The 22,811-nt window shown below is 47.6% G+C and overlaps 1 protein-coding gene across 2 annotated transcripts in view; it reads right to left on the reverse strand.

Annotated features, from left to right (window-relative positions):
• The window catches only part of STRIP2 (striatin interacting protein 2), a 189,267-nt gene that overhangs the window by 78,837 nt on the left and 87,619 nt on the right, over window positions 1-22,811 (reverse strand). For both annotated transcript variants that reach the window (XM_078677640.1, XM_078677638.1), the window contains exons 3-7: window positions 14,375-14,449; window positions 13,230-13,364; window positions 11,988-12,108; window positions 10,943-11,011; window positions 5,013-5,119 (exon numbers count right to left, since the gene is read on the reverse strand). In XM_078677640.1, the coding sequence (XP_078533766.1) occupies window positions 5,013-5,119; window positions 10,943-11,011; window positions 11,988-12,108; window positions 13,230-13,311 (379 nt within the window). In that variant the 5' untranslated portion in view covers window positions 13,312-13,364; window positions 14,375-14,449. The remainder of the gene's footprint in view (window positions 1-5,012; window positions 5,120-10,942; window positions 11,012-11,987; window positions 12,109-13,229; window positions 13,365-14,374; window positions 14,450-22,811) is intronic.

A 22,811-nucleotide genomic window follows, 5' to 3' on the forward strand; every position in this document is an offset into this window, starting at 1 on the left:
ATTTCAATCGTTTGACTACAAACAATAAGTTGACAAGTGATTTTATGATTACGGAGTTCTCTTGATAATTCTGGCTATTGAGGTTGCATCAAAATATAGATGGTGAGTATACGATTATGAGGAAGCAATGATAAGTGGAGCTAGGAATAAGAAAAGCAGCAGGCATCACTCATGGCTCCTCTCGGCAAAATGGTGTTAAACAAATACAGCTAACTCATTACATCGCATTCACGCAACATGTGACGCTTGGAAATTACCTCACCCTTCCAGGAACATCCTAACGCCAGAGCCAGGAACATTAAATCATCTTGGACTTTAAGATTTAAGGACGTTTACCAACCACTCTCACCTCCCTACATATTTAAGGGCAAAATCGTTTCATATTTATAATTCCGCTTCTAGTATGTGTCCTATATTCCCATTAAGTGGGAGGGGGAAGGAGATGGCCGATGGGTAGGAGATCCTGGTGGAAGCTCCTAGGTTAGGGATCGCCTTATGGCAAAAATCCCAGCGAAAAGCCCCCCATCGTACCACCACCACCCCGGGGATTTGAAGTCTTCTATCCAGTGATCCTCCAGGGCTTTTCCGATGCGATCGCCGAAAGAGATGAAGCCTACCCCAGTAACAAGAAAGACCACAACCAGCGGAATCCTAGTAAGAGGGCCAATTACACGGTTGAGCTGCTAAAAAGCAGCTGAGAGGAGGAAGGCTTGGGATCACCATTCCGGTGTTAATCCACAGCCATCACCTACCTTCCGGGCACTGCCACTGTTACTCTGCATCCAGCTACGACTGCTTCTCTCTGGCAAAAAGAAAAAGTGTTACTTGGTTTACCCTCGAGGCAGTGGCCCTGCACATTTCCCGTGGCGGCTGCTTTGGTGCCAGAGATGCTTTTCCCGGACGGAGCTGGGGGGGAGCACTGGGTTCCCATCTGCAGACCTCTTGTCCCCTTGGCGGCCCCCCTTGCGGTCCAGGGGTCGGGGACAGGCTTCCTCCTCTGATGAGTGGTTGAGGTTTGCGGGGTCTCCACTGCACCACTGAATGGTGGGGGTCCATGGGACTTGCGGCCACGGACGGAGTCCTCCATCCTGGTGGCAGTGGTCTTTGGCGGGAGCTCTGGGAGGTCTTCGTCCATTGCAAATGTGTCGGTAGCCTGGTCTGTGCCTTGCGATGGACTGCAGAGGCCCACTCATGCTCCCCCATCACTTCACTATTCACCTGCATCCTGCCAGTGGAGAAGGTGGGTGCGAGGCGGCCATGTTGACCCATCTGCTGGCTCTCTGCTAGCTTTGACTCGGAGAGAGAGCAACGGCCCGTGGTGCTGCGGTGCAGCGTCCCCAGCCCAGTTTTCCACAGGACTCGAATGGGCCTGCCTTTGCTCCGGCCCGGTTGGAGGGACTGAGGGACACACAGCCACCATGTGTTTCGCTCATTAGATGGCCATCCAACCTGGGTTTCCTCAGGGTGTGGTGAAGTATCTAAGATACTTGTGTCGTCTTGAAGTAAGTATGGTCCTTGGTTGATCTTGAGAAATCTCAGCGTAATGCCTATTGGTCTGATTAATTAGAAAAATTGCATCTGCCGAGATTTCTCAAGATTGACCAAGGACCATACTTTCTTCAAGACGACTCAAGTCTCTTAGATACTTCACCACGCCCTGAGGAAGCCCCAGGCCGGGTGGCCATCTAATGGGGAGAAACACGTGTTGACTGTCTGTCACTTCTTTGCACACCCACTCAGATTTCCTTTGATGAGTGACAACACCTATAAAAATAACTATCACAATGAATTCGGCTTATTGGATTTTTTTCTGAAATAATACGACTACTTTGACTTGCCCTGACACCCACCTTGAGACTGACGCCCATTGCATACAAAAAAGCTCACAAGGTGCAGGACCTCAGGCTATTTTACATTAACAGAGATCTGTCGTGAGTAGTTCATCTTCCCCTCTGCCTGTGCATTTCAAGTCTTAATAATATTCAGGATAAAACAAACGGACAAATTTAAGGCAACGTACCGCAACACAGCAAGTCACCTTGCTGTGCTACGTTCTAGGGAAATGGCAGGAATGAGCAGTATTTAAAAGAATGCATTCCTGTCCTTGCCCTGCACTGGAGCTCTTTCGGCTGCCTAGCGCCAATGCAGGCACCCTTGCACCATGGTGCAAGGGTGTCTGCTCTGCAGACACAATTGTTTTTGTGCAGCAAGGGACACCTTCCTGCACAGAAACAATCATGAGAGTCATATTCCTCTATCTATTATTGCTGCAAAAAGCAGCACACATTGCTGAGGAAGTAACGAGAAAAAATAAAGATATTTCTCCTCGTTACGCCTCATCCTCAGAGGCATATCTTTTTGGCACATTCCTAGGTATACCAGTTCTGATAAATCTGGGAATACGTCAAAAATCATGGAAGTTTCATGGGAACACCCAGACAAGATCATTGATAGCCTCGCTGGCACGGAGTAAGGCAAAGTAGCGATTTGCACTATGTTGCTTTACACAAGCTTTATGCAGCCACTCAGAGCCACATAAGGTAGCCTTTCGTGGCTTTATAAACCTCTTTTATGAGCTGCGTTTTTTTGCACCACGTTGCTTGGTGAAAGAGCGACGCAATGGGGCTTGCAAATGTGCCCCAAAGTCTTTAGTTTGGATTGTCACAAACCTGTAGTCATTGACTACTGCAATGCAGTTTGTCTTGGTCTTCCTCAATACTTGATTAAATAACTTCTGTGCTTTCAAAATATGGCTACATGTCTGACTTTAGGCCTTCCTCATTCCAAACGTATGTCTCAGCATCTTGCTTCGCTGAATTGTCTCCCACATTCCCTAGCGTATCATCTTTGGTACTGTGTGTATATGGTTGTATGTTATTACAACGAATTTCGTTGCAACGCATGCCTTTACCACGCATGCGTTACAACGGAATGCTATTTCAACTAATAACCTTTTCCTCTCTTTGTTCGTGGTGACGTCGTACGTCGTTAAGAGGAAGCGGGTTTCTTTCCGTTTCCTCTTAAACGACGCTGAGTGACTTTAGGTGAGTTTCTTTTTTTTGGGGGGGGGAGACCCCCCCAAGCCCCCTATTTTATTTTTAGCCTTTACCACACATGCCTTTACTACGTACCTCGTAGTAAAGGAATGCGTGGTAAAGGCTTTCGTGGTAACCACGCATGCGTTGTAATGCATGCGTGGTTAATGTTTCCGTGGAAACGGCCGCGTTGTAGTGGCCGTTTCCCGTGTATATGTCTCTCAACATACTTTAATGCAAAGCCTGTGTTCATTCATGAGAGCCTGAAATCTTACAGGCCATCGTGCACCTGACGCTCATCTCATGTTAGCTTTCTGATCATACCTCACTTTAAACCATCCTGATGCGGAGGCAGGTTATTCAGTTCTCTTGTTGTTGTGGAATTCGCTTATGAGTCCCATTCTAGAAATTTCTTCCCACTCGGTATTTCAGAAAGCCACTAAAACGTGGCTAGTCACCTCTGCCATAGCCTCGTAAATATTTTAATCTGACACAGTTCGATAGGCCCAATTGTACCTCTGCGGGGCCACTGTTGAGCTTAATCAGGTTCCCTCATTTAATCAGGTTCCCTCATTTATTCAGTCATTCATTCATTCATTCATTCATTGCCTGGAGCGTTTCCCAATCCCAGGAGCATATACACTGACTATGTGCCTCAAGGGCACCGCCCTTTATCTGGCAGGAAATGTGTCAGATAATAAGACAGCTAGGAGGCAGGAACAGTCAGTGTGCATGATCTGGAGAAGTGCCCCTCACATGGCTTACTGGGCGGAAATGCAATATCTTCCCCACCTAAACAGGTATCTGCACCCTCGATGGACAAACGTTCAGACTTCATATACACAATTAAGTTTATCACGCAAAACAAATATATTTACTGCGAGATGACATAATCACAATCACCCCAAAAAAAGAACCCTTCACCCCAACCATATATGTACCTCCTGTACAAGATACTCAAATGCAAACACGCTATTCACACAACCCACCCAGCTCCAGGTAGGATCATCTCCATATTCAGTGATACCCCATGCACCCATAACCCAACTTCCTTACTCATAAAACCCCACTATCATAGCAGTTCCATTCAACCCCCTACCTCGACAAAACTAACGTTGATGTGATGTGTAGCGTGAAAGGGTGTGAGCAGACTAGCATCATCTCTATTAATATGTGGCGCTGTTCTACTCTGTCCCTATGGTGGAGCTCTTTAGGAAGTCATGTGCCAATGCACATACCCATGCACCATAGTGCAAGCCTGGGTGCATTCAGTAAGGAAAAGTTATTGTACAGTAAGGGGACCATTTCAGTACAAAACATGTCCTTGAACCCTTTTCCTGCTTTGTATGTGTGTTGCACAATTTAGCACTCATATGAATTTGCAAAAATAAGGTGAAATGAAAACATTTCTTCTCGTTACACCTGCCTCAAGAAGAAATAGGAGTTTGAACTGATTCCCGTTCTACGATTCTTAGTAGATAGGGATTTGCTTCAATACCCATGGGTGGATCAGAAGGCCAACGTGCCACCAATGGGAAACCCCTGACACTAATTAATGCAACGCAGCATATAGCACAACTTTGTGTTACTTTTGGGAACTATCCAACACATATCCTGATTTGAGCTGCATAGTAAATCCCTTCACAACACTTTACTTTGGGGTTGTGTTACAAAACGTTGCAAAATGAACGCAAACCCGGCACAGAGTGTTAGTAAATCTGGGCCTGAGTGGCTTGGAGTATAATGGCACATCTATTTTCCTTTTTATTTCATGGCACCTGCAACAAATAACGATTGGTATTACACGGGTGACTCCCTGCCCTAGTTTAGAGATTGACATGGATTGAAGTCCTGTGGTTCAGTATTTCTGAGTATGAAAAACAATTTTGGGAAAATCTAATCAGGACAATAGCCTGAAGTGCAGAAGGTGATGAAGACCCAAGAGTTCTTGAATTGTTGGGGACATTGGTTACTTACTAAGCTCAGTCTTGAAAGTCTCCTTGGCAATGCCCCAATCCGGTCTATCAGGCTCCACCGGGAGACGAATGTTCTCCACCAGCAGGTACATGACACTCAACAGCACCCTGGAAAAAAGAGAACCTTCTCCATTAGATGTATGCCAGAATGAGACGGGGCCACATCAGTCAACATGGAAGCAAGCTGTGAGGTATGCATTGACTGTCTCCTTCGAGGTTAGTTCCCTCCAAAAACGCCACCCTTGTAAACTTCTGATCCCCACCAAATTTGAAGTATGGCACAAATGCAGATACAAAAGTGTCGCCAGCACAAACAGAACTAGCCTAAAATTATTTAAATATTTTAAGCAGCTGATGATTGTGTATTTAAGGTAATAAAAGAGTAAAGTAGGCCAAAAATCTCAAACTGATTGTGAGCAAAGTACTCCATAAGAGCAATGTAGAAAAACAAGGCAAATTGGAGCAATGTTCTCTCTTTAACCATCACATTGATACAGACAGGGTTGGATTGGGATTGAAAATCGGCCCGGGCACGCCAAAACAAAAATCGGCCTACATTTGCATGATCACTCCTCAAATCTCTGCATTGGCGTAATCTTATAAAAAACTTTAGGAGGGGGGGGGGGTAAAAAAATGTATGCGTTAGTTTACACTGGTGAAACAAGTGAGGGCACTTCTACTCAGGCCCCCTGCCCCCGCTCAGTATCTGCACACATTAATGGGCCAGCCCGCGAGAGAAAGAGAGTGATACCTCTGCCTGTTGCTAAATGGAGGTAATGAGCGCCCATCTGCCTACAGAAAGGCCACTCAGACACCCACAAGGCCGCTGGCTGTATTCGAACAACAGACACAGCGCCCAAATGGCCCCCCAGACTGCTCAAAAAAAGCAGCCCACAGCAGAACTCGGACACCGGCCCCTCGGGCATTGCCCGAATGCCCATGTTACCAATCCGACGCTGGATACAGACATTACAACTCAAAGTTGCAACTCCCATAGCGTTTGTGCTGAACCTCTGTCTTGTGCAGGTGCTCCCACAACTAGAGGTAGGGATGCCATTTGCAGCACCACGGGCAGGAGCCTGTCCTAGGAGCCCGTCGTTTGTTTCTGTGCCAGGGGCGGGAAGTCATCAAAGTACGCTGCGGGTCAAGGGGCATTTAAGCTAGCGTGCACCAGCAGCTAGCAGCAGAGAAACAGGGGAAACCCAACAATTGGACTCTTTTACTGGACTGACCCTTTGGCTGGTTGATGTTTGTGTGGGCACTGGCCATGCAGGGGGGAAAACTGACCTGCTGGTGGCCCTGGACACTTATGCCCTACCCCACGATGTCTGGAGTGGAACTTTTGGGGCTTCTTCTGCAGACGAATACCATGACAAGGACAGTTCACTATGCGGTCCCTTGGTGTTTGTGTTAGAATGGTACCTCTCTGGGATGGAGGAGATGTAGTGATGTTCTTATTAAATTCTGCCAGCCAAATGTTTTCCTTTGTCAAATATTTCACAGATGCCCTAGGTAGAGGGCCTGGGAGATGTATCACAATTGGGGCCATCTGACACAAAGTATTCAGCATAGTTTGCAGGCCAATACAATGTGAAGTGTTATCAATGTTGCATTTGATGTTTACTACATGTGCATTGTGTTTTTTTGTTGTAGCCTGTATTTCTATTACATCTTGACTCCTGAAGGAGGACTATTTTCACACTGTTACTGTTCAATAAAAGGCTACGCTTTGGTGGAACCATCATAATTGTATTCTCTTTCCTGAGCTCCTGGGATGGGGGAGGTGGGGTGAACAATTGGGGCAGCGACTTGCACAATGTGAGGGCACTATGTGCAGATGCCCCCCGCAACTAGAGGTAGGGGCACCATTAGTCGCACCCCGGGCAGGAGACTGCCCTATGAGCCCATTGTTTGTGTTCGTGTGGGGTGTGTGTGTGACGTCTTCAAGGTATGCCGCAGGTCAGGGGGCATTTAAGGTAGCGTGCACCAGGAGTGGCCCTCTTTCCTCTGCACTGTGCCTGGAGTCACCCTAATCCTGCACCTAACCCCTGCAGAGAGGCGGAGTCGCTGGCAGCAGAAAGACAGGAGATACCCAAGCACTGGACTCTTTAATTGGACTGACCCCTTGGTGGGGTGATATTTGTGTGGGCACCGGGCTGGCAGGAGGGGGGACTGATCTGCTGGTGGTCCTGGACCCTCCTGCACTACCCTGCGATGTCTGGAGTGGAAAGTTCGGGGGCTTCGCCTGTGGACAGGTACCGCTGCAGGGCCAGTGCACTATGAGGTCCCCTGGTGTGTGTGTTAGAATGGTACCTCTCTGGGATGGAGGAGATGTGGTGATGTTCTTATTAAATTCTGCCAGCCAAATGTTTTCCTTCGTCAAATAGTTAACGGATGTCATAGGTAGAGGGCCTGAGAGATGTATCATGATTGGAGCCTTCTGGCACAAAGTATTCAGCATATTTTGCGGGCCAATTCAATGTTAAGTGTCACGAATGTCGTATTTGCTGTTTAATACTTGAGCGTTGTTTCTTTCTTGCATCCTTTAGTTCTATGACGTCTTGACTCCTGAAGAAGGACTGTTTTCACACTGCTACTGTCCTCCTGAAGAAGGACTATTTTCACACTGCTACTGTCCAACAAAAGGCTACGCCTTAGCTGAACCATCATAATTGTATTCTCCTTCATGAGCTCCTGGACGGGGGGATGATCAGTGGGGCCAGAGACTTGCACGTTGTGTGCGCACTCTATGATTGCCTTTATTTTCGGCGCTTGTCACTGGTGTTTGTCTGCAGGATCACATGTGCATTGTTAGTGACCAAACTACAGTGACTTTCGTTGATGACATAGAAGTGCCCGAGCACTCCAAAGAGGCCAAAGATTCACAGTTGCATTACGTCTCCTTACACTTTATTTTAATTAAATTAACTTTTAGTTACTCAAGTTCCTTTTAACTTTAGCCAACACATGTCTGGGAGGAATTGTTAACATTATTTGATTTGGGTCATCTCATTGTGTCTAGTTTAACCCTATTTACAATAGGTTACTATTGTGTGATATTTCCCACAATGGTGCGTGTTTTAGTAGACTTGGTGTTCTGTATGCGGTCACAAGATATGTAGGCTTCACTACAACATTAATCGCTACTAGTTCTATAATTCATGCAGAGAATCTTGTGATAGCACATGTATTGTGTTTTGCTTTTGATTTCAGACATATTGAAGAATCTACATCGTATTTGTTTATTGTGCCTTTTGTTACTTGTTGATGGTGACCAAATTCAGGACCAGTGAGTGTGGTATTAATTTAACGGTGATCACTGGATTCATTTGGCGGCATGTTATGAACACAATCAATATATAGTGGTGTACTTCGTATTTATGAAAACACTAAGTAATCGAACCTTTCTAAGAAATTAGTTTTGTGCCTTACAGCTAATGAGGACATAGGTTTCATTAGTTTTGAAGACTTGTTTGTAGTAACAGGAATAGGTGAGTATTTTGCCTCTCTGCCACAGGGTGCTTGTGTTTACTCCTGGGACTATCTTGCCACGACTTTCACTTTGGACTCTGGGTGATGAATTCTCTGGTGCCTCATAAAAGACTATGTATTTGGCTATTTACAATATGGTGTTGGTTTTTGGTCATATGATATTCACATTGACTAACTCCTTTGAAATGTGAATGTATCCCTTCTTCTGTACTTGGCTTTAATATCAGTGATGGTTCGTCAACTATTCTAGCCTTGATGAAGTTGAAAGGAAATGTGCCTTGTGACAAAACACGCGTTTGCTAGAGTTATAACGAACTTGAGTGATGAGAAGTTAACCTCATGAAAATACAGGATAACATGACAATAATGCAACTGTGAATGGTTGACCTCTTTGGAGTGCTCTGTGCAATTCTTGGACTCTGCCCGACTTTAAGGAGTTCATGGTGGCAACCCTTCTCCCCTGAAGCTCCAGTTTGACTTATTGGACACCGTGTGGCACTGAAAGACAATATATTTTACTTGGATCGTGTGCGTCGCTGTCGTACCCAGCTACCAAAAATCTTTTTGGACTTTCGTGTATGTTTGCAACATTTCAGGTGATTGCATTAGTCCTATTTTGCGACTTTCTGGTGTTTGCTCCCAGACAAGTCTGATCCTATATGATAAAAAGTAAAGGTAGTTTGCGCATGCACAAAGTGCAGCCATCTTCCCCATTACCCCAACAAACCAAAATTCGGAAGTTGTCAGAGGTGATGCGACACATTGCTACAGTGCCACAAAGTCACTGTTAGAGAGCGGCCATGTTACCCGATGCTCAGCGAGGGCGTGCCAGTAGCTAGCTTGTTCATCAGGTGTGCGGGTGCTTTCATCCCTCACTCCATCAACACTGTGGGGGCCCTTAGGTGCCACCTAACAGGCTTATTGTGGGATCTGAAGATGCGAACCATGCCTGTGTGTGGACTCAGGAGCGGAAAAGCAATCTTGTTTTGCTTTTTCACTGCAGCAGGCCTAAATATATTAGTCTGGTTTCAAAGCGAAAGCCAGGCCTACAGGCTTTGCCACTTACTTGTATTGTTGTTGCTCGTGTGTTAGACCTTTTGTTGCTTACACAACCTTTATCACGGTCTTTATATGAGGCCTGCGGCTGCATGAATGCCAGGTGATGAGTGCATGTGTAGACCAAGGGGTGATAACACAGAGGCAAGCATTAGAGGGTGTCTGGTGGAAATAAGTAAAGTGGAGGAGGTGATCGAGCTCCAGTGGAGGCGTGGTTCTACAACAAGGGGTCATGGGATAGAAATTGTCAGGATGAAGCTAAGGTGCAACATAAGGGCATTCTTTATGATAAATACAGAGCGTCCTTCCACCAGGAGTCGAGGTGGACCCATCAGGATTCAGTGGGAGCCTGGGATACGTACAATTCAACGCTGAGGACCAGAGAGAGCCTGTTCGGGTGAGTAGACAGACAAATGGATGGAGAAAGTTGGCATATCAGTCGGTATCTGCAGTCAATGTCTGTGTATCTATGTGTGCCTATGAGCGGGTGAGTGGAGGCATCACGTTTCCAATATACTTTTTGTCTTGTGCAACACGAACTTTAGAAATTTGCATATGTCACCACGGTGTCTTCCTGGCACTAGAACTGGTGCTGAACAGAAGGGTTTGTATCATTGATGGCTTCAGGGCTTTAAGTGGACCTGGTCCTGAGCACCAGGAGTTCTAAAAAGCAGGTGCAGAAGCCGCCCGCGGGTCTCTATCGGGCTCTCTACTTTTGGCATTACCCTATGTGATTTTCTTCTTTTTTTTTTTAACTCTACAGCAGTACCAACCTTTACTGTCTTTGATGTAACTTCAAATAGCCTGGTTATAGTTCTTTCACAGTCTCATCATTTTAGAACTGAAGCATTTTCAATACTCTATACAACAAAGCCATAGTTGTTGCTTTTTTTTTAATCTTATGCAACTAACAGCCATTGATAAAGTCAATAGTCCTGGCTTGTTGTAGATGTAATGTTACTTGTTGTATTATGTATCTGGATGTTATGACAGATGCAGCAAAATACCAGTCGGGTCGGTCACAATCCTGAACACTGATTTTTAGCTTAAGTATTTTAAGCCACGCCCTTAATTACACCGACCACGCCCCTTTGAGAGACCCCCCCCCCCCCCCCCACCAGCAGGTTTTTCTTCCCACTTAAAGCCCTGGCGTCCAGCCTACTCAGTGGGCCTACCACGTGACACTCTTTAGTTCCTAGGTGGTATTCGAAGGAAACATGGCTATTTTCTTTAGAAATATTGACACGTTCACTGGTGGAAGTCCCAATGGACATCTCTTTTGCAATTTAGATTACCTGCCCTTTTATAAAAATGTTTTTAGAGCTTATGTAATTTCTGTGGAATAACGGTACGGTGGTAAATGGGATATGGAAAAAAAGTTACCTTAGCTCTGTACTGTCTGCCAGGGAGATGGCCGGCTTCCTCAAGGCGCTGCTGCATGCCTGGATATTACTTAAACCACGATAGAGAGGAAGGAGTTTGTTAGAAAGAATTGAGAACCCAAAACATTACTCAGTCACACCTGGCGCAAACAGAATATTCCAGCAGGACCCATCAACCCCCCACAAGGAATTACGAGTTGACCAATAGAAAATTGCTTCTAATAGATCCAGATGCAGTACATGCATTTTGGATACATTCAAAGACGGAGCAACAAATTCTTTTTTTCTTTAAAATAAAGTCGAATTATAATTTACTGTATACACACTTAGCTTGCATTGTAAATGCATGTGTGGTCAAGGTATATGTGTGGTAAAGACATGCATGGTAAAGGCATGGATTGTAAACACATGCATTGTAATGGCGGTTTCATTTTACGATTTGGGGAGGGGATCTAATCTGCTTTGGTAAGATGTTAAAGGTATTATATTGTTTGCCAAAACTGCCATTCAAATAGATGTATTGCTTAGAATGTACTTGTGATATCGTTTCGAGTCAAAGCCCTGCTGTAATTAGTGACATGGCAATCTTAGGCCCTGGAACAACAACAACACTGCAATAATCAAAGCCATGCAACAAGCCCCCTGCATTGACCAGAGGCTGCCCATATAGAGAGCAAAATCCTTCAAAACACAGAGATGCATAAGTGGACAGCCACTGTGGGATTAATGAAACTAACTGAACCTTGCTACAATATGAGCAACAGCTGACTTCATATTTACTGTGAGTAGAAATATATTAAACTACCACTGGTGGATTGAGCACAAGGCATACATCATATTGGCAGTGGCTCAGGCTGCGATCGGAGTGTAAAAATTGTATCGTCCGCCATGTTGAGTTCTAGGATGAATGCTTCATGAAACTGAGAGGTAATGTTCCCACTTCCACTGCCTCTAAATTCCCATTTAAACGTGGCCTACCTCCTGATATCATCAACAAACCCCTTCAGATGCCAGACTTGGCGAGAGGCGCAGTGCAGCATACTCACTCGATTTCCATGTTGAGGAGCTCCAGGAAGGCAGCGAAGGCTCCCATCTCGTAGAGCAGGAAGGCGTTGGACCGGGACCAGCGGAGGATCTCAGACTCAGAGCTGCAGTCACCGAAGACTCCTGGAGGGGCACAGACAGAGAAGAGACATGAAGGCAAACTACCCAGGCATCTCTCGCACAAGTGGGTCTCAGCTTGTTTCACAATTGTATAAATCTTTGTGTGAATATTTCATATTTCATATATCATGACTAAACACTGAAAATCAGCAAACTGGAGAGCCTTAGTGGTTCCTATCTGTTGTACTCATTGGAGTGGGAACAGTAATTTTTACCCTTCGCTATCCAGTTCTTTCCCTACTATTGCACGCACTGGAGTCAGAATAGTCATTTTTACCCCTACGCTAACCAACGCTTTCCCTACTGATGCACTCACTGGAGTGGGAATAGTACATTTTACCCCTCCCCTATCCAGCGTTTTCCCTACTGTTGCACTCATTGGAGTGGGAATAGTAATTTTTACCAGTCCGCTATCGAGCGCTTTCCCTACTGTTGCACTCATTGGAGTGGGAATAGTAATTTTTACCAGTCCTCTATCCAGCGCTTTCCCTACTGCTGCACTCACTGGAGTGGGAATAGTAATTTTTACCACTTCGCTATCCAATTTTGTTATTAAATGTATGTATTTTTTTTAATAGTATAATGTGTTAATTAAATATAGAATATTTTATTTTAAATTATTTATATATGCGTTTATTTTATGTTTATATAATTTAAAAAGTTTATAAATTAAATAAAAATAGTTAATAAAATGTATGTAAGTAAATATATGTATATGTACAATTTTTGTGTTTATATTTATTAAATTAAGTTTATTTATTATAATTAGTTAAAATATATATTAAATGTAATTTATTTTGTTAATAATTTTAACATTATTTAATTTATTTATTTTAAGTTATGTTATTTTTTAAAGTCGATATTTTTTACATTTATATTTTTTACATCGATATTTTTGAGTCGATATTACTGTACTTACCTGTTTAAGTATAGGGATTCGATATTTTTGTAAACGATATTTTTACATCTATATTTTTTACATCTATATTTTTGTAATCAATATTTAAACATGGAACCGTAGCCCTTACCACTTGAACTCCAGTGGATTCACATGGGGCATACACAGCTCCCAAGCAGAAATAACCAATGTAGTTGACATTCGCTGACTGCTACAAATGACTCACCTTGTGCCAAGTAGAGAATCGCCCGAGCCACCTTGAGTCGCTTCTCCCTGTCGACCACTTCCAGCCCATCCAGTAGCCGCATCACATAAGCCTTCCTCTGAGCAATGTCCAGGTCTGGCCATTTGGTTCCTTTTACTATAGAAGAGATAAGCACAACACATGAAATGCAGCCTTCTACACAGCCTGATGCTCCATGTACCACTGCAGGAGAACCTCTTGCTGAAGTCTTTAAACTCCCTGTTGGCCTCACTGTCAACCCTGTCTATATGGCTTGCAGCTCCTCACACAAAGACATCCATTTATTTGTGCCCATGTTTACAGAGAGATATATTTAAATATCTCATCCATTAGTCAGTCTTGGTCCAGGTCAATACATAGATGCACAACTCTACAATGCCTTCCGATATGTCGTTAGCTATGTCAATGCCCTACTGTACTCCGCGAACAGTAGAAGTCATCATTCATGCTAGCTACCAAACACTCCTCCCTTCTGTGTCCACAGAGAATTCCACATCTCCAAGTTGATGGTGATGTATTGAGAACATGTAATTTACTCTCACATTAAGAGTTCCTGGTACTGATAAATGCTCACATGCCCTATATCGAGAGTTTGCAAGTGTCAAGGAAATGGTACATACTCTGTCAGCAAAATATTGCATGCAGCAAAAGCTGTTCTTAAACATCCTGGCATAAAAACGCTTACACGCGTTTGGGAGCCTAACATGTATTGCCTCTGAAGCTGAACAAGGCTTAAGTACCTTTGCATGGAAAGTGTCCAAGTACCAAGGGCAAATAACTGCACTGAAAATATGCATGTCACAAGCTACGCTTAGGTGCCCTGGCACTGAACATTTACAAGCAACAAAAACAATATGCATACCTTCCTTGCTATTTAAAGTTTAAAGGTTCAAGAGCCCTGGACATACTTTGACATTGACAAGTTCGAAGGACAGAATATTTACTTTGGCATTGAAAGTTACATGTACTAAGAGAGTTATGACGACCTTTTGGTCTGGAGGTCAAAACCAGAGAAGCTCATACACCACAGGTGTGCACAAAAGCATGGGAAAAATACACTATTTTGACACAGAAAGCTCACAGCTTCCGGAAGAAACCCCGGCTCCCTTAAGTTGGGAAAAAATCACCTTGGGAATGAAAGTCTTCTTCGAAACACCTTTTGTTGAGGTTGAATTCTGGCTGTTCTGTGTAGCTGAAGAGTTCTGTTGAGAACAGAGAAAGAGAATGTCAATTGTATACATCGGCTACTGGATAAAACTACTAACATTTCAAGAGACTAAGGGGCCCATTAGGATGGCGCATCCCATCGTAGAAAGGGACCGCCATAAGGCCGGGGGTTCCGTTTGGGAAATTAGGATGCGCCCGCCACAGTGGCGGGCGCATCCTGTATTTTAAACATTACGGCGGGCGGTGCTGAAAGCACCACCCGCCGTAATGCTAAGAATACATGTTGTGCATTTCAAAGCACAACGTGACAGGCACCGTGTTGTGCCTGCCACGTTGTTCTTTGAAATGCAGGGGGGTACCACAGGTATCCCCCATGTGCACCCCCTACCCCCCGGAGTCCCTGAGGGCCCGCGACAGGCCCCCGCTGGTAGACTCCGCATGCCTTTCCGTGGCGGCAATGCCGCCACCGAAAGGCATTCCGCCAGCGCACATTGTAATATGGCTGGCGGTGTCAAACAGACACCGCCATCATATTGCAGCCTTTTCCGTCCCGGTCGCAAGGCGCCGGGGCGGAAATGCGGCGGACGGTCTTTCCGTCCGCCGTGGACCCCCCACCCATAATAATATGGCGGGGGTCATTCCTGCACGGATGGCGGGCGGATCTCCCCTGCCAGGTCGGCGGTGGCTACCCCCAAATACTTTGCCCTTGTGGAAATTACATTTGATCTACCGTGAATTTTTTTTACAGGTAGAGGTGTAGGCTTTTGTCATTGCACTACGAAGAAAAATGGCAAAACCCGTTGATTAAGTAAAAATCAAAAGTGAACCCTACAGGTACCATTAGACATAAAACAATAAATCCAAGGTGCCACTTGAATTTTGTCCAAAGCAGTTAAATAAACGTAAAAAAAAAAACTTATGTTTACAAACCACTTGTAACTGGTCAAATTTTTTTTTTTTACATGACAGTACTTTCAGTATAATACTACTTCAGGTGGCTGGCAAAGGGGCATTGCTGTTGGATGCTTGGCATCAGCACTTCCTACAGAGACATCAGATGGTTTCACCCAACCCTGAGAGAGCAACTTGAGTCATCGGATGGGAGTCCTTGGAGTGCTCAGCATAGCAAGCGCAGGACACCTACATGCTGGAAGCGCTGAAGGAAAGCCAGCCTTGGACACAAGCCATCGCTGTTCATCTTATCATGGTGGCAAGAGGAAGAGAAGTCTAAAACACGGCCATCGCTCAGTGATGGGCAGCGTGGAGTTGCAGGATCTCATCTATACGGACAAACCTAAATGGTTTCACAGTAGAGACCAATCCACTGCAACCCTATTTATTTCTTTAGTTTCCTAGTATTTTACACCAGACATCGGAGGCCATCAAAGGGGTAGGTAAACATTCAAAGCAAACACACTCACTACAATATACCGCTGACCAAAATCACTGTTACGAGTTAAGTGTATATTTCAACAGGGATGACCCCACAATTTTTGAGAACCTGATGTAATAATATGCTTTTCACGACACAATGTTTCACTAAGGCAATTAATCACAATCAAGAGAAACGTAGTCTCAACAAATCAAAAGACCAAACAATTATTAATCCACCAGGGAAAGCAACAACAGGCAGATAAACAATGGTGTGTTGTAATAAATTAATTCATTACATATTCTTAAAGAATCTCACACATTTTTGGGGAGTATAGTAACGATCCAGTGCTAGAATTGAGTGAAAAGACGTCTGACGTGTAAAGGTCTCATTGATACTAGGTTGCTACCTGAAGTAAGACGGTGGCCAGGAGTCATGGCTGCCGCGTAGAACGGAATTAAAGAGACACACCAGGGCAAAGATTGACCCGTGTGCTGGCTGCAAGAAAACGATGGGGCATATTTATGAGTTCTGGTGCATCTCTGCAAATCAGCAGGGATGCGCCAAAACAAATGCGTCACGCAAATCTACCCTTGCGTTACGGCGGATGCGCCGCATTTACAATGCGGTGCGCCATGGCGCAAGGATAGGCAGATGCGTGGAGCATCTCGTGACGTAAAGGGCGGCGCATCGCTGGAGCGACTCCAGCAAAGCTCGGGTGTGCCCTATACTTAACATGCTGCGTCAGTCCTTACGCCTGCTTCAAGCAGGCGTAAGGAATTGACGTAGCAGCGTCGCACAAGTGCCTGCGTGAAGTCTTGTAGATTTCAAGGAGGCACTTTTGCGAGGCGCACCTGCCCCGGAATGCCCACCCTGTGCCGAACGCCCACATGTGGCGCAGGGCTTTACAACGTGATGCATCTGTCTAGATGCGTCACGTTGTAAATGGGTCGCAGGGACGCGCCACGTATACGCTGCCGTTGTGTGACGCAGCGGCGGTGTAAACGTGGCGCAAGTCCGACATAAATCTGCCCCATAGTGTCCTGTCTTAATGGGAACAACGGGGTACCAACTTCTCTACACCCTGGGACTGAAGTTAGTGTAACAGCGGTCACACCCTTTAGGTTCTCACTTGACGGAGCTTGCCCCACTTGGTCATATGACCACGAGGATTTCAATTCCGAAGGGTTGATTCATACCCCCTTCCCCTTCTACGAGTATACTCATACATGCCCAGGTATGTGAATATCACACCACCCTTGTTTTAAGTCAAGGACCTAAATGGTTAGAAGTACTTATGCCTTCTCTCCTTCCTTTGTGCCCTTCTCGCTACATTCTCCCATTTGAGATCACTTTTCCTCCAGATTCACTCCCCTTACCCTTCTACCAGGCAAGTGCAATTTCAACAATATAATATATAAATACTCAGGCCCCACTCTCTCCCGAGAAGTCTGACTTCCAATATTCCTTTTATTTTAGATACTGGGAGCTCACACACCCCGTTCTGATGATGACCTCACATTGCTATAGGTCGAAATACCGTCAACAGTAGACTTACACCAACTCCTATTCTATGGTATAAAATTAACCAAAGGAGTCCTATGTTTCTTTGCTTTTATATGATGCACTTTTGTAATCACTCACCTATCACTTCGCTTCTTTTCACTCAAATGTGAGCACTGGATCGTTACTATACTCCCAAAACAATACTTGAGATTCTTTAAGAATATGTAATGAATATATTACTTGCAACACACTATTGTTTATCTGCCATACCAATAAAGTAGGAACACAAATTGTAGGATGGATAGTTGTTGTTTGAAGCGATTCTTCCCAATGATGGAAGAGGCAGCTCTTATACTTGCGGTATGCTATATGCCTTGCTTGCAGTGGAATGGATTGATGAGTTACAGAGTTATGGTTTAAGAAGAGAGGCTTTGGTTCTCTGCTTCAGGCATCAAGCGCCTCATACACTGCCAAGACATCATCCAGACCTGGACGTCCATCACCTAACTGAAGCTTAACCCACCCAAGACAGAATTCTTGTTATTTTCCAAGACACAAGAAACAGGAAACAGGACAAATCTGGCTCAATGTCATGAACCCTGATAGCTTTGAACCTCAACTTTCCTGCATGCCAACTCCACTGGATTCACCCTATGCACCAACCTCGCCCTTAAGGGTCAGATTGCAAACTTCAGGACTGCTAATCACAACCTTGTACATTCCCATCAGGATGGTGGGACTGCCCTGCTCCATGGCCTTTCGGACTCCACACTGGTAGCTAGTAAGGGCACCTACATGCCTTAATGCGCCTCATTCAGGGCCTCAAGAAACCATTGTTTATCTGCCTGTTGTTGCCTGCCAGGGTGGATTAATAATTGTTTGGCCTTTTGATTTGTTGAGACTACTTTTCTCTTGATTGTGATTAATTGCCTTGGTGAACCATTGCTTCGTGCAAAGCACTGTTACGAGTTAAGACACGAAGGCACACTGTTGTGTCAAGGATTGGCCCTGATAGCAACGAAGGAAGTGCTATCGGAGGTGGGATGGATGAGGATAGAAATTCATATAGATTTTAGTTCTGTGTTTATGGACGGGGACATCGATTTTTATTGAAGGGTGCTTTGGAAAGTCATGGGACAAATAGGAAAATAGGAAACAGACACAAATTAGGAGACGGGTAAAGTGAGAGAGCGGGTGAAGGTAAGAAATGGAAAAAGATTTTGATATAAGCATAGACAGCCTGTGATAGAGAGAGAAATGCACAGACAGTGTGTGATGTTCACACATCTGGCTAGTCTGTACCCTTCCTATGGATGCATCATCCTTTTTAGGTCTCGTGACCTATCAATGCGCATGCGCATTGAGAGAAGCGAGACTATAGGGCTTTTTAAACAAAGCTTACCTAACTGTGGCGATTTGGTGCTGTGCCCGTGGCTTTTAGGTCAATGCGCAAGCGCATTGACCTAAAATGCGCGTGCACATCACCAAATCGCCAGCCATCTGTTCCCCAGCTTGGATCTCCTGGCTGCTCCTCCCCTAATTATCCGCACATCAAAGGCTGCTCCCGCCCCCTGCTTCACACTTCAAACGAATGCTACCGAGAGCATTTCCCGCCCGGCCGCTTTTAATTTCATTTCGCAAGCAGTTCCCCCTCCTCCATCTCCTCCCTCTCCTGACTTTCTCCTGCCTGCCACACCAATCCAAACTGAGGCGCTGCTGCTCCAGTCCCTGTATTACTCCCACTCATCTATGATTAGGAATAAAAGACTGTCGGTTAAAAACAGTTTCAAGATAAAAATGGTTTCCCATTACTTTTGCAGAATGTTCTGCATTTCCTTAACCGCCTCCAACTCTCCGACTTTCACATGCACATACCACTTTGCTGATACTGACCGAGACATGCGCTTTATAAGCAGGAAATAGAATTCTACAGGAAACAATACTACCGAAGACCATTCGAGGGTGTGAGCTCAATGCCACCGAAGAGTACGTACAATTATTATACTTAAAGTTCAGTCAACTACCCTTGATGCACGGACAACCTTTGAAGAAAGTGAAAAGCATGTACCCTCACCCTCACCCTCACCCTCACTCACCCTCAACCCCTCACCCTCACTCACCCTCAACCCCTCACCCTCACTCACCCTCACCCACCCTCACCCTCACTCACCCTCAACCCCTCACCCTCACTCACCCTCACCCTCACTCACCCTCAACCCCTCACTCACCCTCAACCCCTCACCCTCACTCACCCTCACCCTCACTCACCCTCACCCTCACCCTCACTCACCCTCAACCCCTCACCCTCACTCACCCTCAACCTCACCCTCACCCTCACCCTCACTCACCCTCAACCCCTCACCCTCACTCACCCTCACCCTCACCCTCACTCACCCTCAACCCCTCACCCTCACTCACCCTCAACCCCTCACCCTCACTCACCCTCACCCTCACTCACCCTCACTCACCCTCAACCCCTCACCCTCACTCACCCTCACTCACCCTCACCCTCGCTCACCCTCACTCACCCTCACCCTCACCCTCACTCACCCTCACTCACCCTCACTCACCCTCACCCTCACTCACCCTCACCCTCACTCACCCTCACCCTCACTCACCCTCACCCTCACTCACCCTCAACCCCTCACCCTCACTCACCCTCACTCACCCTCTACCCCTCACCCTCACTCACCCTCAACCCCTCACCCTCACCCTCACTCACCCTCAACCCCTCACCCTTAACCCCTCACTCACCCTCACTCTCACTCACCCTCACCCCTCACCCTCACCCTCACTCACCCTCACCCTCACTCACCCTCACTCACCCTCAACCCCTCACCCTCATTCACCCTCACCCTCACCCTCACTCACCCTCAACCCCTCACCCTCACTCACCCTCATCCTCACCCTCACTCACCCTCACCCTCACTCACTCACCCTCACTCACCCTCACCCACCCTCACCCTCACTCACCCACCCTCACCCTCACTCACCCTCAACCCCTCACCCTCACTCACCCTCACCCTCACTCACCCTCAACCCCTCACCCTCACTCACCCTCAACCCCTCACCCTCACCCTCACTCACCCTCACTCTCACTCACCCTCAACCCCTCACCCTCAACGCCTCACCCTCACCCTCACTCACCCTCACCCTCACTCACCCTCACCCTCACTCACCCTCAACCCCTCACTCACCCTCAACCCCTCACCCTCACTCACCCTCAACCCCTCACCCTCACTCACCCTCAACCCCTCACCCTCACCCTCACTCACCCTCACCCTCACTCACCCTCACTCACCCTCACCCACCCTCACTCACCCTCACCCTCACTCACCCTCACTCACCCTCACTCACCCTCACTCACCCTCACTCACCCTCACCCTGACTCACCCTCACCCACCCTCAACCCCTCACCCTCACTCACCCTCACTCACCCTCAACCCCTCACCCTCACTCACCCTCAACCCCTCACCCTCACTCACCCTCAACCCCTCACCCTCACTCACCCTCAACCCCTCACCCTCACCCTCACTCACCCTCAACCCCTCACCCTCACCCTCACCCTCACTCTCCCTCAACCCCTCACCCTCAACCCCTCACTCACCCTCACTCTCACTCACCCTCACTCACCCTCAACCCCTCACCCTCACCCACCCTCACCCTCACTCACCCTCACTCACCCTCACTCACCCTCAACCCCTCACCCTCACTCACCCTCACCCTCACTCACCCTCAACCCCTCACCCTCACTCACCCTCAACCCCTCACCCTCACTCACCCTCAACCCCTCACCCTCACTCACCCTCACCCTCACTCACCCTCACCCTCACTCACCCTCACTCACCCTCACTCACCCTCACCCTCACTCACCCTCACTCACCCTCACCCTCACTCACCCTCACCCTCACTCACCCTCACTCACCCTCACTCACCCTCACTCACCCTCACTCACCCTCACTCACCCTCACCCTCACCCACCCTCACCCTCACCCTCACTCACCCTCAACCCCTCACCCTCACTCACCCTCACTCTCACTCACCCTCAACCCCTCACCCTCAACGCCTCACCCTCACCCTCACTCACCCTCACCCTCACTCACCCTCAACCCCTCACCCTCACTCACCCTCACCCTCACCCTCACTCACCCTCAACCCCTCACCCTCACTCACCCTCAACCCCTCACCCTCACTCACCCTCAACCCCTCACCCTCACCCTCACTCACCCTCACTCACCCTCACTCACCCTCACCCACCCTCACCCTCACTCACCCTCACTCACCCTCACTCACCCTCACCCACCCTCACTCACCCTCACTCACCCTCACCCTCACTCACCCTCACTCACCCTCACCTCACTCACCCTCACCCTCACCCTCACTCACCCTCACCCTCACTCACCCTCACCCTCACTCACCCTCAACCCCTCACCCTCACTCACCCTCAACCCCTCACCCTCACTCACCCTCAACCCCTCACCCTCACTCACCCTCAACCCCTCACCCTCACTCACCCTCAACCCCTCACCCTCACCCTCACTCACCCTCAACCCCTCACCCTCAACCCCTCACTCACCCTCAACCCCTCACCCTCAACCCCTCACCCTCACTCACCCTCACCCTCACTCACCCTCACCCTCACTCACCCTCAACCCCTCACCCTCACCCTCACTCACCCTCACCCTCACTCACCCTCAACCCCTCACCCTCACTCACCCTCAACCCCTCACCCTCACTCACCCTCACTCACCCTCACTCCCCCTCCCCCTCACCCTCACTCACCCTCACTCACCCTCACTCACCCTCACCCTCACTCACCCTCACCCTCACTCACCCTCACCCTCACTCACCCTCACTCACCCTCACTCACCCTCACTCACCCTCACCCTCACTCACCCTCACTCACCCTCACCCTCACTCACCCTCACCCTCACTCACCCTCACTCACCCTCAACCCCTCACCCTCACCCTCACTCACCCTCAATCCCTCACTCACCCTCAACCCCTCACCCTCACTCACCCTCAACCCCTCACTCACCCTCACTCTCACTCACCCTCACTCACCCTCAACCCCTCACCCTCAACCCCTCACCCTCACTCACCCTCACCCTCACTCCCCCTCACTCACCCTCACCCTCACCCTCACTCACCCTCAACCCCTCACCCTCACCCTCACGCACCCTCACCCTCACTCACCCTCAACACCTCACCCTCACTCACCCTCAACCCCTCACCCTCACTCACCCTCACCCTCACTCACCCTTAACCCCTCACCCTCAACCCCTCACCCTCACTCACCCTCACTCACCCTCAACCCCTCACCCTCACTCACCCTCAACCCCTCACCCTCACTCACCTTCACCCTCACTCACCCTCACCCACTCACCCTCAACCCCTCACCCACACTCACCCTCACCCTCACTCACCCTCACTCACCCTCACTCACCCTCACCCTCACTCACCCTCACTCACCCTCAACCCCTCACCCTCACCCTCACTCACCCTCAACCCCTCACCCT

Source organism: Lissotriton helveticus, chromosome 1_1, assembly GCF_964261635.1.
Source record: "Lissotriton helveticus chromosome 1_1, aLisHel1.1, whole genome shotgun sequence".
NCBI lineage: Eukaryota > Metazoa > Chordata > Amphibia > Caudata > Salamandridae > Lissotriton > Lissotriton helveticus.